Source organism: Diabrotica undecimpunctata, chromosome 4, assembly GCF_040954645.1.
Source record: "Diabrotica undecimpunctata isolate CICGRU chromosome 4, icDiaUnde3, whole genome shotgun sequence".
In the NCBI taxonomy this organism is placed as follows: domain Eukaryota; kingdom Metazoa; phylum Arthropoda; class Insecta; order Coleoptera; family Chrysomelidae; genus Diabrotica; species Diabrotica undecimpunctata.
The window spans coordinates 69,417,012-69,444,938 of record NC_092806.1 but is presented as its reverse complement, the minus strand read 5'-3'; the positions used below and the strand labels follow the sequence as shown (position 1 = coordinate 69,444,938).

At 31.2% G+C, this 27,927-nt stretch overlaps 2 protein-coding genes across 5 annotated transcripts in view; both read left to right on the top strand.

Annotated features, from left to right (window-relative positions):
* LOC140438269 (uncharacterized) lies at nt 1–11,724 on the top strand. Its single transcript, XM_072527962.1, has 3 exons — nt 1–155; nt 3,519–3,553; nt 10,945–11,724. The coding sequence occupies exons 1-3, from the start codon at nt 72–74 to the stop codon at nt 11,657–11,659; spliced, it is 834 nt and encodes a 277-aa protein (XP_072384063.1). The 5' UTR covers nt 1–71; the 3' UTR covers nt 11,660–11,724.
* A 10,268-nt stretch (nt 11,725–21,992) lies between these two features.
* Nucleotides 21,993–27,927, top strand: part of Hip14 (palmitoyltransferase Hip14) — a 77,313-nt gene continuing 71,378 nt past the window's right edge. For all 4 annotated transcript variants that reach the window (XR_011950675.1, XR_011950676.1, XM_072529690.1 and 1 more), the window contains exons 1-3: nt 21,993–22,237; nt 22,579–22,896; nt 26,143–26,364. Coding sequence is in view for 2 of the 4 variants with exons in the window: in XM_072529690.1 (XP_072385791.1) it covers nt 22,088–22,237; nt 22,579–22,896; nt 26,143–26,364 (690 nt within the window). In the remaining 2 variants the exon portion in view is untranslated. The remainder of the gene's footprint in view (nt 22,238–22,578; nt 22,897–26,142; nt 26,365–27,927) is intronic.

The window sequence follows — 27,927 nt, the reverse complement described above, 5'->3', positions numbered from 1 at the left end:
ACAGATTAGACAAACGGTGAACGATAAGGATTTGTATTAATAAATAAATCTACGATATTCGTCTAAATAATATGTCAATCTACTCTTTAGAAACAAAAATGGTTACTCTGAGAAATATTATTCTATTTTTGTGTTTTGTAGGGCTACTTGCTAAGGTAAGTTTTTGGTTGTTTTTCTTTTTTTTACAAATAAAAGACAGAATAATATGTACGAATATTGTTTAGTGCTAGCGTTACTGCTGAAACAAAACATTTGGTTTTTTTATTAGACACTCATTTGTCTAAACTACCGTTTTTATACTGCATGTCGATTACAAATAGACATCGTTGATCAAAAACCTGTTCAAAAAATACGTATTCGCTTTTTGGTTAGAACGTATAATCGGCGAATAAAAATTTACCTATTTTCTTCTTATATCCTATCTACTCTTATGTGCGATACGGCTTCAAATCATCCGAAAACCTTGATTTTTACTCCATTACTTATAATAACTTCTTTGCTTCCGAATGTTTCCCAAAATCGCCTCAGACTTTTTGCGTCAGTTTTTTCGGCTCCTATGTTATACAAATATTAAACTTTGTACGTTAAATTCTTTCCGTCATTCTTATAACACAGTAGTGAAAATTTTCTACTGTAAATAAATCACATCCGAATACAAAGTCGACCGATTTCTTATCTAGAAAATTTCTAGTTAAAATCGAGCGATTATCTAAAAACAATAGAAAGAAAAAATCATATCGTTTTGAAGCATGTTTTGAGACAAAATTGCAAAAAAATTTCTTGTAAGCCATGGATAACGCCTCTGTTCTATTTAGGTTTTAATTTTATTTTAATATCACGATGTAGCCTACAGAAAAGTGTTGTTATTAATAGTAGGGGATATGAAAAAATCCACAACTAAAAAACAGCATATCGGAGAAAACACAAAGAAAATTTCTTGGGGAAATATCTTGAGACTTGTTGATTCGCATTCTTCGCTGTCGCATCGTGAGAAATACTGATAAGCGCCTTTATTAATTTATTAAGATAAAAGTATAATTATTTATATACCTACACCCAAGAATGAAAGAAATTACAAGACATGATAGACAGAGAAGTGTAGGATGCCCCATGAAAAGATGTAGCGAAGTGTGATGCTGAAAGAAGCAACGAATGTCCAGTCCTTAGAATAAAGAATAAAAAGGATAAGCTGAAGGATTGGGATTAACTAAAAACACTATACAAAGGTTTTTGAATCAACACAAGTAATATCCTTTTGAATTAGATTTCGAATTATGAAAACCAATAATGTTAGAGTCATAAAAGTCCCTTGTATAATAACAGCATAGTGAATACAAACAATACTCGAGTGGTTGAAAATCCACAGTTAGTTTAACAAATTAATTTTTAAACAGTCTGATATATCAACATGTGATCTGGGATATTCAGTGTTTATTTGATTGGCCCGTACTTCTACATATGAAGATATACTGATTGGATTTATGTACTTAAATTTTCTAAAGAATATTTTATTAGATCTTTTGGAAGACCATTTGGAAGATAATAATCAATAATGTGGCAAGATCGTGCTCCACCTTACATACAATGCACGCACTACTGATGAATATGTAAATCACGTGTTTCCAAACAGATAGATTATAGGACTTGATTTCTTTTCGTCAGATACGTAAAGAAATTATTATTTAAATGGGAATAAGCCACAATTAAAGGTTAAAGTAAGTTTATTGACGGTTCAATTTCCACTCGTTCTCAAAATATGTACAAACATTGGTAAATTTATAAAATGTATTTTAAGAACGATTTCCGAAGTGGAAATTGAAATGTCAATAAACTTACTTTAAACTTTAATTGTGACTTATTCCCATTTAAATAGTAATTACTTTAACATGCCACAAGAAAATATCTTCAGAACAATATTAAGATACGTAAAGAATTGTAAACAGTCTTAACCTGCAGATTTAAAAAGCCAATTAGATATATGTACTGTACATGTCGATTCATGCAGTTCATACAACCGCAAGAATCTATAGGAAATACTATTGGACACATTTTTATTCACATTAATAAATAAGGACGTTATATATTTTTAATAATTTAATAATTAATCTTTTCTACTATTTAAGAAGGTATTTCCTATTAAAAAACAAACCTTTTTTTATATTATCTAATAGTTAATATATATATATATATATATATATATATATATATATATATATATATATATATATATATATATAGAGAGAGAGAGAGAGAGAGAGAAAAGAAATTTATTCTTTGCAGATAAGTTAAATAGTAAACTCTTATTATCTAATAGTTAATATATATATATATATATATATATATATATATATATATATATATATATATATATATAGAGAGAGAGAGAGAGAGAGAGAGAGAAAAGAAATTTATTCTTTGCAGATAAGTTAAATAGTAAACTCTTAAATATTGGGAAAATCTGCAAAAAAAGACTCTAATGAGTATCAATTGTTTCGCCGAACGTTTTCGTCAAAGAGAATTAATTTGGCTTCTTCGGGGCTGAAAGAGAATAAATTATAATTAGCTACCATATATTATCTATTAAAAGCATTATTGATCTTACCGTAACTTAGAATTGTAGAGTTAGAATATTAAAAAACTTTGCTAGTAACAACATAATGGTGTTTTTTGTTACTATGTGCAAAAAACAGTTTTTTTAACGTTGGAAATGTATGGTAGCCTTGAACTTAAAACGTAAAGGTTTACCCAAGGTTAATCGAAAAACCCAATGTAACTACATTTAAAAGGAGGTAATTATTTGAATTGTCGGCAATAACTAAATTTTTGATTGTTAGAAAGTTTAAATGTGAGGTTCTGTTTATGTGTACAAATTGAATTTGTCAGCAAAGCACAAAGAACTAATTGAATTTGTCAGCACATGCGTTCTCTCTAAAACAGAACCTCACATTTAAACTTTCTAACAATCAAAAATTTAGTTATTGCCGACAATTCAAATAATTACCTCCTTTTAAATGTAGTTATATTGGGTTTTTCGATTAACCTTGGGTAAACCTTTACGTTTTAAGTTCAAAGCTACCATACATTTCCAACGTTAAAAAAAACTGTTTTTTGCACATAGTAACAAAAAACACCATTATGTTGTTACTAGCAAAGTTTTTTAACAATTCTAAGTTACGGTAAGATCAATAATGTTTTTAATAGATAATATATGGTAGCTAATTATAATTTATTCTCTTTCAGCCCTGAAGAAGCCAAATTAATTATCTTTGGCGAAAACGTTCGGCGAAACAATTGATACTCTATTAGAGTCTTTTTTGCAGATTTCCCCAATATTTAAGAGTTTACTATATATATATATATATATATATATATATATATATATATATATATATATATATATATATATATATATATATAGTAAACTCTTAAATATATATATATATATATATATATATATATATATATATATATATATATATATATATATATATATTTCTAAAACTTATTTATATTTTCAGGAGGGTCCAGAAAATTATAGTCCATCGAAATGGGGGTAAGTTGCTAAACACGATGTGGATATTTAGCTCTTCAATTAACTAAAAGCTGTCACTTCAATTAACTAATTAAATATAAAGCAATATTTAATAATTTAAATTATTAAATCTTCATTTAGATTTTATTAGATAATTAAAGTGACGGCTTGTACGAATAATATACCTAAAAAAATTTCATTAAAAAATTTTTATACGTTCATGCAAAAACCAAAATGAATTTATTTAAAATGAAAACATAATTAAAATACATAATCGGTTAACTAAAATGTAAAAATTGGTCTGAGTAGCAAATACCAGAGAAATAGAGCCTAGGCTTAATATGGATGTATCGAATAGAGTGAAACCAACTCATCATCATCATCATCACTGGCTCGACAACCCTTTTTGGGTCTTGGCCTGTTTTAGGATTCTTCTCCATTCCGATCTGTTTCGTGCTTTTTTTCTCCAGTTTTTTATTTTTAAGGTTGTTATATCATTTTCTAAGTGTCTCAGTTTCGGTCTTCCTCTTGTTCTTTTTCCTACTGGCATCTGTTTGAATATTTTGTTTGGTATTTCGCCTTCTTCCATTCTTTCTACATGTCCTATCCAACGCAGCCGTCCTATTTTGATGAATGTTATAATATCCGGACCCTGGTATATTTTGTATAGTTCAGAGTTGTATCGTCTTCGCCATATTCCGTTTTCTTTTGTGCCCTTATATATGTGTCGCAAGATTTTTCTTTCGAAGGTGGCTAACAACTTTTCCTCTCTTTTAGTAAGTGTCCAGGTTTCTGAGCCATATGTGAGTACCGGTCTTATTAGGGTTTTATATATTTGGCATTTTGTCTTTCTTGCGACGTTATCTGATCTTAGGTGTCTAATTAAGCCATGGTAACATTTATTTGCAATAAATATTCGCCTCTTCACTTCCTCCGTAACGTTATTATCAGACGTGACTAGGGATCCCAAGTATATAAAGTTTTTTACCTCCTCTATGTTGTATTCTCCTATTGTTATATTTTGTGGCTGCCTTATTTCTGCGTTTTTTCTTACCTGCATATATTTTGTTTTGGTCTGATTGATTTTAAGACCACTATTTTGTGCAGCTCGTTCTATTTGGTCGTATGCCTCTATCATTTCTCTTCTTGATCTTGCGATTATGTCAACATCATCTGCAAATGCTAGTATTTGCACGCTTTTATTAATGATTGTTCCTCGTGTATTGACTGTTGTTGTGTCCCTCAGTATTTTCTCGAGCACGATGTTGAACAAGATGCATGATAGAGCGTCTCCCTGGCGTAGTCCCTTTTTCACATCTATTGTTTCCGTTAATTCATTTTGTATCCGGATTCTACTTTCTACTTTTAGAGATTCTTTTATCAGTTCTATTAGTTGTGTTGGTATATTAAATTCTTTCATTGCTTTTATTAAGAATTCTCGGTTTATATTGTCATATGCGCTTTCAAAGTCTATGAAGAGATGATGGGTGTCGATGTTATATTCACTTGTTTTTTCGAGGATCTGTCGTAGAACAAATATCTGGTCTATTGTTGACTTCTGTCTACAGAAGCCACTTTGGTATTTGCCAACTATTTTTTCAGCGTGTGGTCTAAGTCTTTCATAAATGACATTGGACATTATTTTGTATGCTGCATTCAGCAGCGTGATTCCACGGTAGTTTCCACATTCTAACTGATTTCCTTTTTTATGTAGTGGTACAATAATACCGCTATTCCACTCCGTTGGTATCTGTTTATTCGACCATATCTTTGTTATCAATTCATGTATTGTTTTTTGTAGTGCGTCTCCTCCTTCCTTTAGTAACTCCGATGCTATTTGATCCGATCCCGGTGCTTTATTGTTCTTTAATTTTTCTACTGCTGCTCTAATCTCGGCTATTGTTGGTGGAGTCTTTTCCCTGTTGTCTGCTTGGTCTAATGGTATGTCAGGGGTCGTCTCTCTCCGATCTCCTTCAAACTTTTCCGTAAAATGTTCTGTCCATCTACTTAGTATCTCTTGCTATTCTGTCAATATATTACCTTCCTTATCTCTACACATCGTTGTTCTCGGTTTGAAGTCTTTTCTGCTTTTGTTTAGTCTCTGATAAAATTTTCTTGTCTCTGTTGATTTACTTAGTTCTTGTAGTTCTTGAAGTTCTTTGTTCATATATTCTCTCTTTTTTCTTCGGTGAGTTTTCTTTTCTTCTTTGCGTAGTCGTTTATATTCTTCCTCTGCTTGTCGGGTTCTGTGCCCCTGTTGCATCAGTAAATATGCTCTGTTTTTTTTGTCTGTGATGATCTGACATTCTTCGTCAAACCAGTCATTCGTTCTTGTTTTTCTTTCTCTACCTTTTATGCCTAGTACTTCTTTAGCTGCCTCTTTTATGATGTCTCTGCATTCTTCCCACTCTTTATTTAGGTTTTCATGTGTTATTCTGTTTTCTAGTTTGTTGTTTATCTTTTCTTTATACTCTTTATTTTTGTTTGTTTCTTTGAGTCTTTCTACCTTGTATCGTTCATGTATCGTCTTTCCTTTTTGATGTTTGAAATTCTAGCCCTTACCCTACTTTCGACCAGGTAGTGATCAGTTATTATATTCGATTGGTGTCTCGAGTCTACAATAACATGATCTATCATATTTACTGTAAGTCCATCCGGGGATTTCCAGGTACCTTTGTGTATATCTTTGCGAGCGAAGTATGTGCTGGCAATCACCATGTTAAGTGATCTTGCTAGGTTTATTAACCTATTGCCATTGTCATTTGATTGCTCATGGAGACTGTGCCTACCTATTGTGGGTTGGAATTGCTGTTCTTTTCCAACTTTGGCGTTTAGGTCTCCATAGATTATTTTTATATCATTTTTTGGGCATAACTGATATGCGGACTCTAATTCGTCATAAAATTCTTCTTTAATTTCCTCTTCTTTTTCTTCTGTCGGGGCATGCGCATTAATTAGACTGTAGTTAAAGAAACGACCTTTAACTCTTAAAATGCACAGTCTTGGACTAATGGCTCTGAAATCTCTTATAGTATGCTTTACTCTCTTGTTTACTATGAATCCTGTGCCCAAGACGTGATCTTTAGGATCGCAGCTGTAGAAAATCGTATGGCTTCTTTTTTCCATTATATTGTTTCCAATCCACCTCATTTCTTGTATGGCAGTTATGTCTATTTTGTATCTGTCTAGTTCATTTAGGAGATTTTGGAGAGCTCCCAATCTATATAAGGTACGAATATTCCATGTCGCAACCCTCAAATCGTGTTCCTTTTTCTCGCACAGTCGTCGTCGTTTGATCAGTCCGGCTTTTCTTCCTTGAACGTTCATAACTCATGGTTTTTCTAGGAGAAGGTAGTTAACCTTCCGTCCAACCCCCTATTCGTCGGAGGACCAAGACTCCCTTTTTCGTCAGTCCTGACCCTACCTTCCACTGGGGGTTGGTTACCCAATCTCCAGTGGGGTTGCTCAGGTTACCGGCGTGTACCGCCTTGGAGGTAAAGATAGGAATTGAGAGTGAAACCAACTAGAATTCAATAATTCCCTCGGAAGGAGTTGACATTGAAAAGGTGGTAAGCGACAAATTTTCAAAACGTCTTTTTTGCTTCTCCTGTAAAATTTAGTTTTTGGCACTTACCTCCTTTTCATTGCCAATGCCTTATTTCTGGTAAATATCGCATACAATATTATATTGTCAAATATATTGCATAAGAAGAATATCAGACAGGTTTCAGGCTTGGATATTAAACTCTTAACAATATCTTCACAGTACATATAATTTTCGAAAAAGCCAAACGTTTAATATAGATATCTACCATCTACATATGTGTCAATGTTAAAGCGGTATATGACAGTGCCATAAATCTGTACAACGCTATGAATGAATTAGGGATTCCAAAAAAACTGATATGCATGATAAATTTGATGATGACCAATGTGTTGTCAGCAGTAAAAAGTCAGAACGACACTTCAACTCCTTTTGTCGTTTGGCGTGTCAGCTTTTTAACATAGCCTTAGAAAAACTAACTCGAGAGGCTAATTTGGACAGCAGGTGAACTGACCACGTGGACATTATAACAATGGCGAGAACCATGGAAATTCTAACCAGCCTAGTACCATCAGCAGAACGAATGGGATTAAATCAAAATAAAACCAAAGTTATGCCGACTAACGCAAACACGAGAGTTGGAAATGTTGAAGCAGATCTAATTGCCAGTGACCAAAACTTCAAAGCGGTCAAAGAGTTCATATATCTAGGGACATCGGTTGAGTCAAATAATAACATATCAGTGAAAATAAAAAGGCAAAGGATTATAATTTCAAATAGGTATTATCAGAGTCTATCACAGTATTTAGCTAACAAAGGTGTCTCAAAAACTCGTATAAGGCTGTATAGACCGCTGATAGTGTCCGTGCTCACTTAGATTGGCCATCATCGATCCCAGATCATCTCAATGGATCAGAGGCATTGACCCTCACCAAAACCGACGACTCCACTCTACATTGAAGGAAAGGTATTACTCAAAATAAACGAAGCGGTCTGTGAAAGCTGAATAGGGATTGGTAGATATAACCTTGAACTATAGAATATCTACGAGCAAACGAAGTTTGGTTAAAAAGATATTACCACCATAATCAAGTGAAACCGTCAGCAATGGGTAGGACATTTAGTCCGGCCGCAGAATCGAACATAATACAAAACATTTTAAAAGCGTAGCCGGTAGGAATAAAACACAGGGCAGATCAAAGCTAAGGTGGATAAATGGCGTAACAAAAGATGCTGAGAAGATCTCAGCAAGGGAAAAGTGCTATTAATTGAGAAACCCAAGCAAGGGATAGAGCAGAATAGCATAGAAAGCTTAAGAAGGTCCGGGCCATTAAGTGTTGTACCACCGTATGATGATGATGAAGATGATCAGTTTACTAAAAAATTGTTTAAAATATAAAAGCATTGGATATAAAAGAATTTGATTTCATTAGTTAACGAAGATAATAAGATAGATAATATTTTCTTCACTAGACATGTAGATGTAGATTATGTGAGGTCGTTAAGGCCACGTAGCCTCACGCACTTCGACCTTTAGAGATCTTTGGATTTTTTGTGCATACCTTAATGTAGTTGAACTCTAGAATGCCAATACTTCCGATGAAGTGGATTGGCTTCCTAGGTGACATGTTTCCTATGTCATAAGGCTCTACACTGACCTCTTCTAGGAATTTTAGTCGTTTGCAGAATATTTCTACGCAGTTGTATAGTGTACGTTCTGCCGTTTCTTTTTTGTTGTCACAGAAACGACAGTTCTCAATATCTGATTTGCCCATTTTTTTAAGATGACATCTTAGAGGACAGTGACTAGTGAGAAAACCAGTGGCCATTTTGATTTTTTTTACTCATTTTAGCCCTATTAGCCCCTTCTTTTGCGAGGCTGTCAGCTTCTTCATTTCCTGCAATTTCCTTGTGACCTGGCAGCCACATCAAAGTTACTTTGTTGCGTTCTGCCAACTTCTTGAGGGATTGTTTACAGTTCCAAACCAACTTTGACTCACAAGTAGATGATTTTAAACCCTTTAAGGTGGCTTGGCCATCTACTAAAATAAAGGCTTACCCTATGAGTGTCTCGGTTAAGACAGTATTGGGCACCAATGTATATAGCATGTATTTTTGTCAAAGATAATTGGATGGTTTGTAAGAGATTTAAATAGCCTGAAATTGGGCATTGTAACTCCCACTCCTGCTTTTTCGTCTATCTTAGATCCATTCATATACCATACGGGTAAACCTTCTTCCAGAATCGGTTCAACTTTTTCACCCATTTGGTGGTTTTTATGACTACTTCAAAGGGTGTTTAGAAGTCGAATTTGACTAGATATAGTCTGGTAATGTTTACCTCTAATTTTAATAACTAGGTCATCAGCGTAATCTTGGGTTGTGAAATTAGAATCATACAACTTGTTAAGGATGTCATCCACGACCAGAGATCACAGCAGGGGCGATAGTACTTCCCTTTAGGGTACCCTTTTACTGCTGTCACAGTCACAGATTCTCCCCCAATACTAGCGGTGGTGATTCTAGTTTTTAGCATTGGAGTAGCTTTTTGGAGTAATGCATGAAAAATTCCGTCCTTACTAGGGGATTTAAAAGGTGTGAAGCTTTTAACGGCCCATTCGATTTTGTTTTTTGTAAAAATGTTTCCGTAAGTTTCCTGCTGGATCTCTTTAAGCCTCTTGGAGCATCTGCCAGCTGGATGCTTTGAGGTTGATCTTTTAGTATTTGTTGAGAGCAAGGCAAATGAGTCTTTAAAAGCTTTTTAATAGTTTCCGTTAGGCTTTTAGTATAGTCACTATTCGGCTTTGATCAGTCCGATTTAATGTATGTAATATTTTGAGAGAACCTTTTAGAGTCGTTGTGCAGGGGCTAATTCTGTTATCACTTTGCACCGTTTCCTCCAAGAGTTCCTCTCTGATTTTCTGAGTTGTTCTGATGTTCTAAGTGAAAAATGTTCCCAGCTACCTACCTGTACATTTTGCCCCATTAAAGTGTTCTCTAACCTTTTTCCTTTTAGTTTAGAAGAAGTTTAGCCAATCCTTTGTCCTACTAGGGAACATCCCTAGTGGTTGTTTTACGTTTCAATGAACAACTTTATTGATATGCCTTTATTATGTTATTTGGAAATTGTCATGAGGCTCTATCTAGATTTTCCTCTGTGTTGAGTTCCTCCATTTCGCTTCCGAGACACTCTGGTTTTTCTTCAGAGCTAATAAATCTTTCGTTAGACATGTAACTCTATCTTGAAATAAGAACTGGCAAAATAGTTTGTACAGGTTGCTGATAATCTTTGACTAATTACAAATAAATTTTGATCGAATGATATCGAGTACAGTTTTATTAATTAAATCTTGCCCAAGTACTTTCGCTTCCTAGAGTATCTTCAGGGGCATTTCGTCAATTTTGGCCTATCCAACAATCACAGAATGTCATAAACATAAAATTGTACATTACACTACACTACACAAGGACAAACAGTTTAAAATTATTTAAAATAAACGAAGCTACATTATGGTCGGCAACAAGAGAGAGAATGATTCTCCAATCTCCATGCCGACCGTAATGTAGCTTCGCCTACTTCAAATAATTTTAAACTGTTTATCCTTGTGTAGTGTAGTGTTATGTACAATTTTATGTTTAGACATTCTGTGATTGTACTGGGGCAGGATTTAATTAATAAAACTGTGCTCGATATCTGCCTTTCATTTGATCAAAGTTCATTTATTCGAGCATTCAACCTTATTTCAATTACAAATAAGACAACATATTAAGGATCATGCATTTATAAATTAATTTAATGAGGTAAAAATTTTTTTGAATTTACGTAGGTAAACTTAATTTTACTTATATTTATTTTTGTATATTTCAGGAACATAATTAATGATGAATTTAATCCAGATAATATATCAGTTTCCGTATCAACCGATTATGTTAGTGATATAGATCTCAGTGCCATCTCATACACCAACAGCCCAGATGAATATCTTCAACTGTATTTTAAAATAGCACAAAATGTTAATATTGCCGGTTTACCAACACCGGAAGGTTTGAACCTAGAAATTACGAAAAGAGAAAATCCCTACGATCAGACACCTTTTACTAATAGAAATTTTACCAGTGTTCAGTCTACCGGATCTGAATCAGTAAGCATAACTCTAAACGTTTATGAATCATTGAACAGAAACGTAGATTTTTCGGATCTTAGTATTAGTTCAACAATTGAATACAACGTAACTATTTTAACAGAGACAGTAATCTCCTGGAATGAGGATTTCCATTTTAAGAATGCAACTCTAGTAAATGAAGACTTCAGAATTCCTTTACAAAATGAAGCTATGATAAACTTAGCATCTCATGAAGGTCAAGATACCAGTCAGTGCGACAATGAACGTTGTTCCTCTAACACTTTCGATAGTAAAGTTATGGACGGTTTTGATTTAAACGATGGTATTGAAGTGTTTAGGATTACAGCAGTATCTCCGAAAATATTTAGTGAAAGGAAAACCATAGATAAAAATAACACTTATCACATGGTAAATTCTGTATTAATTTCTTATTTTATACAAATTGGCAAAGTATTTTAATGAACATGATTTTATATTAACAATGAAAATGTTTTTAGAATAAATAATTATATTTTTGTATCAAAGTTTTTTATTGTAAAACTTAATTTTGTTACACAAAGAACCGAGCCCTTGATCCAACACTCACCCACCTTCAATAAATTGGCAAATACCTCATGTTCATTTTTCAACATAATCTATATTAAGATTAATAGATTTTTTCCATATATTTTCTATCATTTGTAATACTTTTCGAGAGAAAGGTTGTTCGACCTCCAAAGCACTGGTTTACTGCACTGAAGAAAATCGTTTATCACACAAATGTTTTTTAACTATTGAAAATAGTCGATAATTGCTACGGGAAAATTACGGATGACGAACCGAAGCCTGCTTCAGCAGTTCAGGAAAACACTTGTCCAATTTCTTGCGTCACTAATCTTACAAAAAAAAATATTTGTCTTGTTTATACAACGTTAAAAGACAGCTGTATTTATTTGAATCTTATTTGAATCTTTTAACATTCATGGTAGATATTTTGCAGATAATTTTTCTTATTAATTTGAGTAGTAAATGTATATTATATACTCCTTGATATAAGTTCAATTATGTGATTATCTTCAACATTAATGGAATAATGGTGATCACCTTTAATTACCCCGTAGTAATGGCTACTATAACCTCAACAAACGCATCGCGTTAAAATAATATAGGTACTCTCATGTTTGGTGTGGCTTATGCCTATGCTTATGCTGTCATGTTTTGTGATGACCCCGCATACCACCATTCCATAGGTTAACCTTACCTAACTAAATACAATATAATCGAATGCTAAGGGAAAATGTAGAGAAACCATAAATAAACAGTGTGGAAGCATCTAATAGTAATGAATATTCAGACAAATAAGCATAATAAATTTAAAAAACCAAAAGGAAATATTGTGTGTGTGTGTGTTTTATTGGCACTGGTTTTGACAACCAACTGGCCAGTCAATTTGTTTTGAGTTCTCTCTTTACACAAGATATTGTTAGTATTTAAATTTAAAACTATTGTATTGAGAGTTAAGACATGGAATGTTAGAAACTTACTTACTAGTTTACTCTGTTTTTGCTGTTTTATTTTTTGTATCTTTTTTTTTTATTTGTTTTTTACTTTTTTTTACTTTTTTTTTATTTTTTTCTCCATTTTTTTTATTCTTTATTTTTTTTTATTGTTTTTTTTTGTCAGAGCTTTAATTTTAAGCAATTAATATGGCCATATAAAATTTTATATACATCTAGATTCTTTGACTCTAAAAGATGTGTTAGATTAGAAGGTAATTGAACATTAAGTTGAACTAGCTTGGTAAAAAAATTTGATATTTCAATAAAATGTAAAGGACATTCTAACAGCATATGTTGTAGATCAGCTAGCTCCTCACATATACATTCATTATTATTTGTCAGTCCTATTTTTCTTTTGTATACTGGAGTCATACAATAATTGCTTCTTATTCTACAAATAGTTTTGATGAAGCCTCTGTTGGAAACTTGTTTAAACCATGTCTTGACGGAAATTGTGAGTTGGATTCTTTTATAAAATTTGCCTTTGTCTGAATTGTTGTAGTGTCCCTGCCATTTTGTGCGTTTAAGAGATCTGATTACAGATATTAAATCACCCATAGTTGGCTGAAAAAAAATTAGTACGTTTATTAAACGTGAAGCATAACTAAAATAAATAAATAATTACTGTGATAAATGATGATAACGGTGCTTAAAAGTGGATAAAAAGCGATTACTGCTGCCCATGCCGTAATAAAACCTCGAATAATGTCTATATTTCAATAAATAATTCAGAGTTTCTAGAAATAGCTCAGCTCTGCCAGCAGATCCTACTCTTACGAAGTCTTTATGTCATAACCACTGAATACATGGTGAAGTGTGGCTGTATGTTATGTAACAAAGAAGAGATGATGAAAGAAGTTATAACAAAACGTAGCCCCAGCACTTCTGCTTTCCGAAAAAGCTATTAATAATACTAAAGTACCTAGTAAGGGGTTGAAACCGATCATAAATAACAAATAACTTGGCAAACGAAAAATTATTACAAATTTTGGTACCTGAGCTGTCAAAAGCCTACATAGAAAAGAAGAGGAGATTCTAGATGAATGAAACATTTTTAAATTGACATAAGTAGTGGTTCTGGTTGAAATAAAAAAAAGGGTAATGAAAGCTAACAGAAAAATAAATATATAAATTTATATAGGAAACTATAATATAAAAATTATTATAAAAGCAAGTTAAAACCCGCGAAAGTATTAAATTTAGATAAACTTAGCTTAAATGAAATCAATGAAGTCATAACAAAAGAACTATTAAATGCAAGCTCAGAAGTGGCAACCGCTAACAGAAATCGAAAATCCAAAATAAGTGTAGAATCACAAAACATGCTGAAACAAAGAAAATAATAAATAAATAAATAATTTAAAGAACTTAATCGAGTAAACAGAAAACAGATAAAAGAAGACATTAAAAACATTAAGAAGACCGTATAGAACAAGTCATATAGAAAAACCGAAGTCTCAAATGTACCAAACCGAAACTAGGAAAGAAAAATATAATAACCATTAAAAATGAACAAGGACAACTAGAAAAAAGTAAATCTGATATAGCAAACTCAATTGAAAAGTTCTACGCCGATCTGTATCGTTCCAAAAACGATCTCCCTAACCCCTCAAAGCAGAACTTAAAAAGGCAGATAACAAATGTCAACTCAAAAGTGATGCCCGAAATAAGCCACGAAGAAATAGAGCAGTAAAAGAAATAAAAAGGAATAAAGCTCCTGGAAGCGATGGAATCCTAGCAGAAATGCTAAAGGAAGGCGGAGAAGAAGCCATCACATATCTAAAAATACTATTTAATAAATGTCTATTCGAGGGCAACATACCCGAACAATGGAATACTGCTAAAACAATATTAATACACAAAAAGGGAGACACCACAGACCTGAAAAATTATCAACCAATTTCACTTTTTTCACAACTTTACAAAACCTTTACAAAGATTATTACAAACAGATTAACAATTAAATTTGACCGATATCAACCAGTAGAACAAGCCGGATTTAGAAAAGAGTACAGTACCTGTGACCATCTGGAGACTTTGAAAATATTAATAGAAAAGACTAACGAATACAATCTCCCATTATGTCTGGCTTTTATAGATTATGAAAAAGCTTTTGATAGCGTAGAACTTTGGGCAATAGAAGAAGCATTAGTCAACAACTGGATCGACCCCAGGTACAGAATATTAATACATAATATTTACGAACAAGCTGAAATGATAGTGACGTTGGACAATGGAATCGAAAAAGACCAGTAAAAATCAATAGACTGGGAAAATAGGGGAATCCCTATTAACGGAAGATACTTGAACCATCTTAGATACGCAGATGATGTAGTACTAATAGCCGACACATGGAATGCACTGAATACGATAATTGGGGAGTTACACACAGAATCCCTAAAAAAAGGACTGAAAATGAATTTCAGCAAAACTAAACTAATGTCAAAGAGGTTTGACAAAACAGAAGAAACAACAAGTAAAAGATGTTGTCGAACAGGCAGCTAAACTGAAGTGGAAATGGGCTGGACATAACGAACGTCTTAAGGATGGCCGATAGAATAAAGAAATCGGAAATTGGCGGCCATATAAAGCCAAAAGACCACGAGGAAAACCGCAAATGCATTGGAGCGACGATATTAAAAGAACTGCAGGGCCAATATGGAAACGTCTTACAAACAACAGAGACGAATAGAGAGAAGGGTTATAATATATATATATATATATATATATATATATATATATATATATATATATATATATATATATATATATATATATATATATATATATATATATATATAGTACCTATTATCGTATATAAATTCGTGACGTATAAAGAGAAAATTGCCAAAAGTATCAAATATTGTGATTCAGTTAATAAACGTATAATCCAAGTCGAACTGAAAATAAAAGGCTATAGAATGGAAATAATAAAAGTGTATGCTCAATACAACGACGATATGGATGTTGCTAAAGATAACCATGATGGAAAATTGAGTAATCTGTTGGATACGATCAACATTAGAAAGGAGATAATTCTACAAGGATATTTCAATGAGCACATAAGATCTTAAATTCCAGATCTTAAGAATTTCCATATTTCCAACAGTGTATGTTTCCTTTATTAATTAATAGTTTTTTAGATTTACAGCAATTAACAGTTCCTTTCTGGGAAACTTGATATGACGTTGCTTTTTATATTTTTTCAATAAAACTAACTTGTGTACTATTATTTTCATTTTGAAGACTTTTCTGGGTAGATATTTGATTTTTACACTCTATGATAAATCCTATATGCTGTTCTTTATATTCTTTAGATTGTGATATTCTATGCTTTACACATACTCTACCTAGATTTGCAGCTTCTCTATTGGTTTTCTGCTTTATGATTCTGTTCCACACGGCGACTATACGTCTATTTTGAAATATATTTGAATCATTTATTTAATAGTCTACTAATATTTGTAATTCATTTATTTGTTCCAACTGCTGCATTTTCTATCAAAGTATTTTTTTCTTCTGATTGAGAACCATTTAAAAATTGAATCTAAAGAACATAAAGAAGCATACTTTCCAAAGAAAATCAGTTATTGATTATATTATAACGAGACAGGCTTTATTTAGTTAAGTCAAAACTAGTATGTGTTGTAATTGTAATTGTGACAACAATATTTTTGCCAATTAACATTGTAGATCATTAAGCATAAATAATCTAGAAACGCGCTTTTTTAAATATAACCTAGGTAGTCTCAAAGTTGAGTAGTTAACATAATCTCTACAAAACAAACTTAGTAATATTCATACATATTACACTCGTACCCAAATAAAATAGATACAATTATAATAGAAGCGACAATACAAACCTTATGAAAAAAGAACTCGGGGCAAAAAAATGAAATATGGAATAGTCAATGCAAACAAATATCATCAAAATATAGATACTTTAGAACAAGTAGAAGAGATAGGGGAAATGGGAAACACCTTAGAAAATATTTTTTTTAAACCTACTATTAGCCATTAAACAAATTTAAATATTAATATAGGAAGGATTTATTGCATATTTTTGTTACATGTGACATTTATTAAATAAAACTATTTATAATAGAATTTATTAATAAAAAAAGAATTTGACTTCCATTAGCCCACCATACGTTTAATGGGAGCCACCAGTTGTAATATGAGTGTTATGAGTGGTAATGTTTATATCTGCGTAACTAGTTACTGAACCTATTCTTTTTTGTCCTTTTTTGCTAAAATAGTTCCCTGTTCTAGAAGGATTGCTGTTATGCCGATCTCATCCATATGATATATATATATATATATATATATATATATATATATATATATATATATATATATATATATATATATATATATATATCATATGGATGAGATCGGCATAACCTCTACAATATATATATATATATATATATATATATATATATATATATATATATATATATATATATATATGAATTATCAGGTAGTGGTCTCTAAAAAAATTTTTGATTTTTTTAAGAACTCAATATTTTACTATTTATAGCTTTTCATGTATAGCTTCCTCAAGTGTACATTGTAATACAATTTTAGCCTTACAAACAAATGACGTACAAATAGATTTAAAACCAGAGATTTCACAAATAAAAACTAACATTAAAGTATGTAAAATATTGCATGTTAAGATTAAACTGTCTTGGGCACGTTCGTTACAGTAATAAGATAAAACAAGTAAAATCACTCCAAATGTAAAAAATAACAATAAAAGAAACGTTAGAAAAATTATATTTCTTTGATTAATTTTATTAACGTTAGTTGTTATTAATGTGAGTGTTAGCTATTTTTAATATTAGTAAATTGCGTTCAATATATTATAATATATGCTACTTAACTGTATATATATATATATATATATATATATATATATATATATATATATATATATATATATATATTAGAAGTAATTATTTCGACCAAAAAATAATTTATAAATCTGTAGGAAATATCAGGTATAGTGGTCTATAATAAAAATCTTTGTTTTTCCTAAGACTCAATATTTCGCCATTTTTTTATAGCTTCATCAGGAGCAGGAGTAAACTGTAAAACAATTAGAACATTACAAACAAATAATGTACAAATAGATTTAAAAAACACTCACAGAAATTAAAAGATTTCACAAATAAAACTAACATTGAAATATGTAAACTTTTGAATATCAAGATTAAACTGTGCTAAGCACATCCCCCACAGCAATAAGATAAAAAAATTAAAATTACTTCAAATGTACAAATAAAAACAACAATAAAATAAAAGGGAAATGTTAGAAGAATGATATTTCGTTGATGAATTATTAAGGTGAATGTTAGCTATTTTGAATATTTATAAATTTTGTTCAATACATTACAATATATGTTACTTAACTGTCCAGTGTCTGTTTTATGATTTAAAGTGTTTTTATTTTTGTTTATTTGATACATCTCAAAAAATAATCTACTTTTGTAGTTATCAGTCTGTGCCAAAATGTGAGCTTTGTTATAGTCATGCATATGACCGGTATTTTCATAGTGCTCACCTTCTGCACAAGTATTTTTTCCCTAGCGGCAATCATTTTTATGTTGTGTGATGAGTTGTTTTAGCCATTGCGATGTTTGGCCAAGGTAGCTATTTTGACATCCTAGACAAGGTATTTCATAAACAACATTACTTTTACATAGGGTTGGTACTGGGTCTTTGATTTTTGAAAATAGTTGTTTGCTGTTCATGGTATTATATTTAGCTATACTAATATTAGGAACATTTTTGAATATGGATATGACAGAATGAGTTAGACCATTAATAAAGGGGAGTTTTTTATATTTGATTGATTTGTTGTTAGAATCATGGATGGGACCATCATAGAAATTACTGCTGTAAATCAGTTTTTTTTAATTTGCTTAGGATAGCCGTTATTACGAAAAATTTTGTATAATATGTCCAGATTTTTTTGTAAAAAGTTGTCATCAACAATGGACAGTATCCTGTTTTTCATAACTAGTACGGTATTATATTTTTGACGGGTGATATGATTTGAATAGTAATTTATATACCTGCCTGATGTTGTCGACTTTTGGTACCAATCCAATGTCAAAATATTGTCATTTCTTCTTATTACCTTTGTGTATAAAAATGGTATACCTACTAAGATTTGTCTCAGTTTTAATTGTAAACTGAAGATGTTTATTAAATGAACAAAATGTTCAGTGTATTATTGATGTGATACGATGGAACTGCACATATGATGTCATCGATATATTTATATAGATGGTAATTCAAAAGGTAATTGTGTAATCACATTATCTAAGAGATGATCAGTTACACTAGTTGCAAGGATTGGACTAATCGGGTAACCCATCGGTGTTACAAAAATTTGAGAGTAAAATTTACCATTGAAACTAAAGTGTTTTTAAAAATGAACCTAGAGATTTGAAGAAAATTGTCTTTTGATAATGTCGTGTAGTCTTTTATAAGGTTCCAATTTGATTCTATAATGTCCGTGACCATATTTAGTGGAATGTTTGTAAATAACGACACCACATCTAAAGAAATTAAAACATAATCATTTGGTAACTGCATTCCCCTAACAGCATTGACAAAAGTAAATGTGTCCTTAGAATTATAATTATTGTGATATTCAAAGGCATCATTTAATGTATCAGCAAGAAATTTAGAAATGTTGTAAGTATTGGATTTTAAAAACTTACAATAGGCCTGAGAGGAATGTCTAATTTATGGATTTTAGGCAAACAATAAAGTTTAGGGAAACATGAGTCATGTCATAAATAATTATCAACTTTTTTGCAACTAGTTCAGTAAGTTGATGTTGGGTTTTTAAGATTTTTATTAAGTCATTATTGGAACGGGCTGGGTTCCTCTGCACCGTCCAAGTGGGCCGAATAAATACTTCGGCTGGGTACAAGTAACTAATTATAAAATATAATTACTTCGGATTAGCCTTCGATTTGGTATATTTCCATTAAGCGGTGGTTCTTTTTGTTACATGGATTTAATTAAAACTACTCTTGCTCAGTAGAAATGTATTTTGATTATCAATAGTATACCCTTAATTGTTTGATGAACAATATACTAATTACTATTTATTTGCTCATTGCTTGTGTAATGAATATTAACACTTACGGTTATTATTGTTAACACGTGATCGGATGGTTCAGAGCGATGTGTCTTCTCGGAGAGTTGAACGTACAAGAGAGAGAATTGTGTGCAATCTTTCGTATCGTCAAATTTTTGGTCTGTAACAAAGGGTGGTTGGGGGTAGGACGCGAGGGCGCTGTTGCCAGTTTGGATCAAATCCGAACAATTATAGTTTTTTTGTATTACTGACGTAGGATCTTTGTCCAAAGCCCTATATGTCGATTTGTCGTTTAATAACGTTAAGGTTTTGTCGATATACTTCTGTTTGTTCATAGCTAGTAATTAAAAATATATTCAAATAGAACATTTTCAATCGTTTGTTGTAAATTGTCAAAGTATTTTTTAATCAGGTTCGGAGATACTTCTGCTCGGCTTTTTTTTAATATTAGTTGCTAATCGTTTACCAGCAATACCTCCGTGTCTCTTTAACAAGCTATTTACCCAGTCAATTCTAGGAATATTCTTCTTAAATCCAGATACACTTCTACCAGTTTTGTCCAAAAAACTTTTCACGATCATTCTCAAATCCATTGCATTTAGAGGATATCCCCAATCTACACACGTTAAAATGCTATTTATAATGGCTATATACTTCTTCCTCATATATGAATACAGATTATACACATGTTTTCTTAATCTTTCTTCCATGGTATTTGTTATTTAAAGTTCCGTAGGACAATTTGAATTTTTTTCGGCTTTTCTTAGCGATAATCCATTTTCCAATACATCGTGCAACCCCTGATTAACTTGTTCTTCATTAAAGTTGCCATACGTTCTACTGCCTAATTGCTCTTTGTACGTTCTTCCCATTTTGATTGATATTCTTAAATCTGTAACAAAAATTATAAATTAATTTCTGGAACGTACGTAACGTGGGGTTAGATTGATCACTTGATCAATGTCACCCCATTCAATATTATCCGTCATCTTAAAAAAGCTGGCGTTAGTTAAAATGCTAGATACTTAACATTATTATTACAGAACCATACAAAATAATTTTATAACACTAGAAATAGCAAACTTACCTCTGTTCTTTATCTACCATCAAAAGTACACAAACTATAAAAATAGGCCAAAAATTATGGTTAATTTCAAAGCCACATAACTTCTTCCCAATGCCAATTGCAAACTAACAACGACGTGAACTGATCATAATCAAGATCCAAGAAATGAATAGTGCCACGTCCTGAAACAATTTTACATTGTTGCCGGTTGTATCTACATATATGTGATACAACGACAAATGATCAATGTCACCCCGAGAGATCAATCTCACCCCATTTTACGGTATTGAAAAGGGTATTATCATTATTTGTTTTCTGAAGATCGACTAAAATTTCTTTTAGACAATGTTGAGGACATATTTAATTGAAACATAACTTTTATAGAAGAAAATTCTATAAAACCTACAAAAGTAATTAAAATTATTGTTCCAGCTATTTGCGTTTGTTTTTAATTGTATCCTGAGGGACGAAGAATCACCATCTAAATCAAAAACAAAATTTTATTTGTGTATGAAGATCATATTTTGATAGCCTCTTCTACTTGAAAGAGCTAATAACAGCAAGAAATCTGAAAGCGTATCTATTTATTAACCTGAAAAAAGCTCATAAAAGCACACAAAAAATAATAGATCGATAATAGAATTCTATTCGTAACGATTGTCGAACGGGCAAAATTTAAAAGTCGTCAATGTCAATATATTAATAACAATATTGAATCATGTGTTTAAATTTCTGGGTTAATTAAATTAAAATAATTAAAAGATTGGTTAATCTTTGGGTTTATGGTTTAGAATAATTGTATAAAGATGGTTCGATCATGCAGTGCTGCAATCAATCATTGGGTTTTTTTTTCTACTAATAAATTTCTACTAATAATTTTAAATAAAACAATAATATAAAAAAATACGTTAGTACGACCCTGTAAGAACAATTTCATCAGAATGACAGGCACCAAACGTACAATCTTTTGCTTGGAACTAGTTAAAACTCATTCTCTCTCTTTTTTTCTAATTAAAAGTATACTCGTATTCTTTCTAAACACCTAATCCGAATTGAACCAATATGTGAATACCTTTAATATGTCAAAAATTAACCTAGTTGTTATTTGCATTTTTAATCTTTTAGGGCAGTTTTAAATAACGGCCTTATTTTGGTGCACAATGTACCAAAATGCTTGTGGAGCCGCAGCTGCCAGTGCCGGGGGTTGTGTAGAAACTGATAGAGAATGCCATAGCTTAATATCCAAGGAACCTACAATACCAGCAGTGGAACATGACTATAGTGGTTTTGATATTGTTAAAGCTACACAGGTATTTATTCAAATACATAAAATTAAATCTACATATCTTTGAGTCTATATAGGCTAACCGCCTCCCCGTCTTTGTATCTAGCTTTGTCTTTCCAGTTATTTATTCTGATTATAATGTTTACTTGTTACCATTTCTAAATCAATTATTCTTAGACTTCTTCCTATTAGATTCGCTTTTCTAATCAATTGAATATGTTTTATCAGATTTTTTAATTTTTATAAATTTCTGCAGTACTTTTATTTCTTTGTTGTTCTTCAACTTAATTCTTTGATATTTTTCTTTAACTTGTTTAAGCCTTTCCTACTATCTACAGAAAATTTTACTATTGATCTGATTTTTAGTATGGAGCTCTTGCCAGGGTAAAAGAGCTGATAGAAGCTGGATATGATGTCAATGAAAGAGACCCAGAAAATGTTACATTATTACATTGGGCTTCAATTAACAACAGAAAAGAGATTATGTCTTTATTTATTGATAAAGGGGCTGAAGTAGATGCTATTGGTGGTGAATTACAAGCTACACCTTTACATTGGGCTACACGCCAAGGCCATCTAGATGCTGCTGTCTTATTAATGAATGCTGGAGCAGATCCGACGTTAAGAGATGCAGAAGGATGTTCTTGTATACATTTAGCGGCACAATTTGGACATACAGCATTGGTAAGTTTGAAACCAAAGAACAGGTATGCAATTTAGGTTTATTGTATCAACTTTTTTCCCAACAATTGATATGTCAAATATTTATGTTTAATATTAGACATATCAACTGAACAAAGGTTTCTGATGTAACAGTTCAAAACTTCCATAAAAAATGTATTTTTTAAAAGAAATTGAAAAACTGAAGTGACACTAATAAACAACTTTTGAACAATATTTCAAAAATATTTAGTATTAATCCTCAAAGACATTTCTATATTCCTCAAGTAATAAAACAAGTAGTATATCATAATATCAGCTTAAGAGAAATATTATTTTGTCTTTAGCAATCCCTCTTAACCATTTAGCATGCAAGTTGAACATTATTCAAGAAAATTTAATTAGCAATACAACATGACGCTAAGATAGGTTCAGTAATCATTATTTTTGGGAAACACTTGCATCAATAAAGTGTTTCTTGGCAGCATAAAACTTGCAATAAATTAGCAATTAATTCATAGAGGTTCACTTTTCTGGTTTCAACATTTTTGGGCGATATCTCGATTTTTCCAAGGATTAGTTTTGCGCTAGGGGGATGATGGGGTAGTTTTTGGGGGATTGGTCAATGTACCAATCAATAGCAATAAAATATGCCACCAAGATGGGCCTTGTAACCCTTTTCATTGTCAAAATATAGCTATGGTAGGCTAGCTTTACTGTAAAGTTAGTATAGCCATTGTTTCTCGAAAACAGTTGCAGCAATAAATTATTTCTTGGCATAAAACTGCGGAAATAAAATAGCAATCAGTTACTTGCGGTTCACTTTTTGGCTGATATCTTGGTTTTCTGGGGATGAGTTCACTGTTTCTCGTAAAAAGCTAGAGTAATAAATTTTTTCTTTCTGTAATCAATTAGCAATAAATTATAGTGTTGGTCTGAATTCTGCCAATATTTACTGCAGATATCCCACAAACTGACTATTATAATGGATACATTTGCAGACGATACTGAAATACTAGATGTGAATCCAAGTAGAACATATCTAAAACAGTAATACCATCTGTATATATTTGTTAGAACAGAAATGGAAGATAATACCTCTATAAAAATTAAGATAAATGTTAATACTAATAAATCAGTCCAAATAACATTTACCACAAAAAGTAGCAGAATCTATCAGGTTACCATAAATAAAAACTCAACGATGTAATGTACTAAGGATGGAACCTATGAATAAATATTTGTTTACAAAGTAGCTGAGAACAATGGCTGACTCTTGTTTTCATAATGTCAGTGGTTTACGAAAAAAATTCTTTTGGTATATATATATATATATATATATATATATATATATATATATATATATATATATATATATATATATATATATGTACAATAATTATTTATTTTCGTTTTTATTTATATTTGAATAAAAGATATAATGATGTGTAACATTGTAAAATTAAAAAAAAATATTATTTTTATAACATAAAAATATATATATTTTACAGATACATAGGTGCGCATCGCATGACACGGATTTGAGTGGGTCCAAAATATTAAGAATTTAACAAATTTATTGATTTACCAAAAAGAATACATTAAATTATTGACTTAACATATAATGTTACCTGTTTTACAGTAAAATATCGGGGATAACTGTATTCAAATGAATCACCTGTCAAATTCACATCGGACAGTGCAGCCGATAATGTGACATAAGTTCTGTCGTTGATCAGCTACATGTAAAAATATCAACATGTTCCATCCTTAATATATTATATCGTTGTAAAAACCCTATTAGTGCAAGATCCCACTGCAGGATCACTATGTTCATAACTTAATTCATCAAACTCACATTTTTATATACATATATAATTAGGAGAATAGATTGATAATATATTGCCAGTAAAAAGTGGCCGCAAATATTTTTAATTCAATTAAGTCATAGTAATTAGTTTTAGTCAAATATTTTATTTATATTTTTTTATTTATATCAAATTAAAGCTAATTTTTTTCTTAATATAATGATATAAGGTTCCTGAGAAAGAATGGTCGCAAATTAAGGTTGTCAACTGTTAAAAACGCGAGATATCAAAGATAAAGTAGAGTTAAAGCGCAATGACACAGGTTTGACAGGTGATACTATGTATATTATTATATATCTATCGACGCATGCTTTAAAAATACACGCAAGTGACACTTCAAACTAGTAGTGTTGCGCGCTAGCTGTCTTTTATTTTATCTTTGATACCTCACGTTTTTAATAGGTGGCAACCCTAATTTTCGACAATTTTTTCTCATGCAAACTTATATCATCATATTAACAAAAAACTTAGCTTTAATTTGATATAAAAAACATGCACATATGTCATGAACAGTGTATTTTATTAAAAAGATAAATGAATGAAATAAAATTTTTATCAAAAATTAATTAGTATTAATTGAATTAAAAATATTTGTGGCCTCTTTTTAACTGGCAACCTATTATCAATGTATTCTACTAATTTTAAATTTATGGTAAAATGAGAGTTTGATTAACTACATTATGAACATAGTGATCCTGCAGTGGGATCTTAGGCTACATACTTATCTGAAAACTGAGGTTAAATATCTTGGACTTTACTTTTACTAAAAAATATGTACTGGTTATTGAATAAAAAGGCCAAATTATATTTTGAAAACAAACTGATCACCTGTAAATATATACTGAATTTTGACATATTATGATATATTACTTATCATATTTTGGAACTATGGTAAGCTATCCAATACCAAAACACTGGAGTCATTTCGTTCCTAAGACACAACATATAATATCTAGAACACCTTGGTATGTAACAAACCAAACCTTACATGAGGATATGAAAATCTCATTAATAAAAGATGTAATAACTCCTAGACCAAATAAATACAAAGACTGACAAAACAACAAGAAAACCTATTCTTACAAGACCTATTCATTCAATCTTTGAAGGAGGAAGACTGAGATGATTTTGACCAGAAGAGCTTATTGATAATGAGTGACTGCATGAAAAACTATTTACTTATTACTCTTATATTGATTAACTTTAAATTTTGTTTAATTAAAAATAAAAAAAATTATTGTTATAAAGATGAAATGATATTTTTTTGTGAATAAAAGATAATTTAATGACTTTGGTTTCTTCTATTTTATCTACAAATAACCAAACATTTTTCATGAACAATGTTTCACATAAATACTAGCAATATCCTAAGCTTTTGATGAGTAATTTATTCATATTTCAGGTTGCATATTTTGTCGCCAGAGGAGTTAGCCCTGATCTAGTGGACAGAGTTGGTATGACACCTTTAATGTGGGCAGTTTGGAAAATCTGTAGTTTAGATCCCACAAGGTTGTTATTGACATTAGGAGCTTCAACTAATTTAACTGATCAACAAGGCAATACTGCACTACATTGGGCAATTTTAGCTAGAAATACAACAGCAATATCTACATTAATTCTACAGGTAAATAATATTATTTCTTTCTTCTAAGTTATCTAATAAAACAATTTATAGTTCTTTTATTGTTCATTTGTTGGTGTTATTCATTGCAACCTATCATGATATGTGTTTCTGAATTCATGCACGACATGATAGGTTGTAACAATGAATAGATTAATAATAGTACTTCTATACTCATCTAGGAGAAATTTAAGTAATATACAGGTGGCTTCTAAACAACAAAATAAATTGGAAGTATTTAGATTTAAAATGGAAATCTTAAGCAATAAGACCATAACACTGTGGCTCTTATTAAAAACCTCGATTGGGATCAAATGGTGTTGATCAAAATAGAAGACAGCCTGACAACAAAAATGTCACTGGGGAAGGAGATACTTTAGGGCTGAAAATAAACACAAATAAAACAAAAGTAATGGTTGTTACACATACACCAAATGCCGATATTAATATTCATAGAACATAGAACCCATAAGATTTCATAACCAAGAGGTTACTGAATAACAAATGATCTTGACCACAAGATCGAAATATGAGCTCACGTAGAGTATGGTAGGTCCGCTTTTCAAAGAAAGAAAAAAGTTCTAATAAACTCTACCTTATCGTTGGATATCCGATACTGATTTGTAAAGATATTTATTTATTCCATAAATAAGCCTTTGAGATCTAGGTTTTTTGAAGGATGCTGAAGATCTTTTGGACAGAGCTTGTGCTGTAATTATTAATTATATTACAGCAAATAGAGAGCAATTTGCTGTAATTATCGATAACCTTCAGTAATGGAGAATGTACCTTAAAAGAAGAAGTAACAATAAGGAAATTAATTTGGGGAAATTACCAAATACTTTAAAATGAAAATGTACACTATACTTAATTTGTTACTTCTGCGAATAAGTAATTAAATAACTTTGTAGGAGGTGACTTCTCAGTTTTAAAAACCGTGTTAAAAACTGAGAGAGAGAGAGAGAGAGAGAGAGAGAGAGAGAACCATACTTCATTGATACTATGTACCTAAAGGCCTTTGATCGAAGTCTTTCAGCCAACTAAGAATTGATTTTTCATTTTGTGACTATAAGAAGGATTAGGATGATATGATATAATTTATTCACTGTCGACTTACCTCTATAGAAGTGGTTCCTTCCATATTAGTGCATGTTACTAATTTTGGCTTGTAAAATTTAGGGCTGTTTTTATCTCCTTTTTTGAATAGTAGAGTAGTTCGCTCGTTCTCCATTCTTCCGGTATTTTATTGTGTTTTATAATTTTATTAATTAATGTTGTTAATAATTGTTCTGTCATTGCTGCTCCACAATATTTCAGTAACTCGTTTGATATCCCTTTTTCACCTGCTGCTTTACTGTTCTTCAGGTTTTCAAGTATTTTCCGAACTTCCTGTACATTTATATTAAGTTCCTCATTTGTGGTAATTTCTGGTGTTTTCGGTTTTAGCGTCGTTTGTTCTTCCTCTGCATATAGCTTTTTTAGGTAGTCATTCTATGTATCCTTTTGTATGTGTTTTGGTTCTATTACATAGTTCCTTTACCTCCGTTCTTTGACCTCTTATGAAGC

What these genes read in the sequence shown, in the direction of transcription:
- LOC140438269 (XM_072527962.1), top strand. Translation starts at nt 72, where the DNA reads ATGTCAATCTACTCTTTAGAAACAAAAATGGTTACTCTGAGAAATATT. An exon ending in TTGTAGGGCTACTTGCTAAG is followed by an intron (nt 156 to 3,518) that starts GTAAGTTTTTGG and finishes TTATATTTTCAG; the next exon opens with GAGGGTCCAGAAAATTATAG. An exon ending in TATAGTCCATCGAAATGGGG is followed by an intron (nt 3,554 to 10,944) that starts GTAAGTTGCTAA and finishes TGTATATTTCAG; the next exon opens with GAACATAATTAATGATGAAT.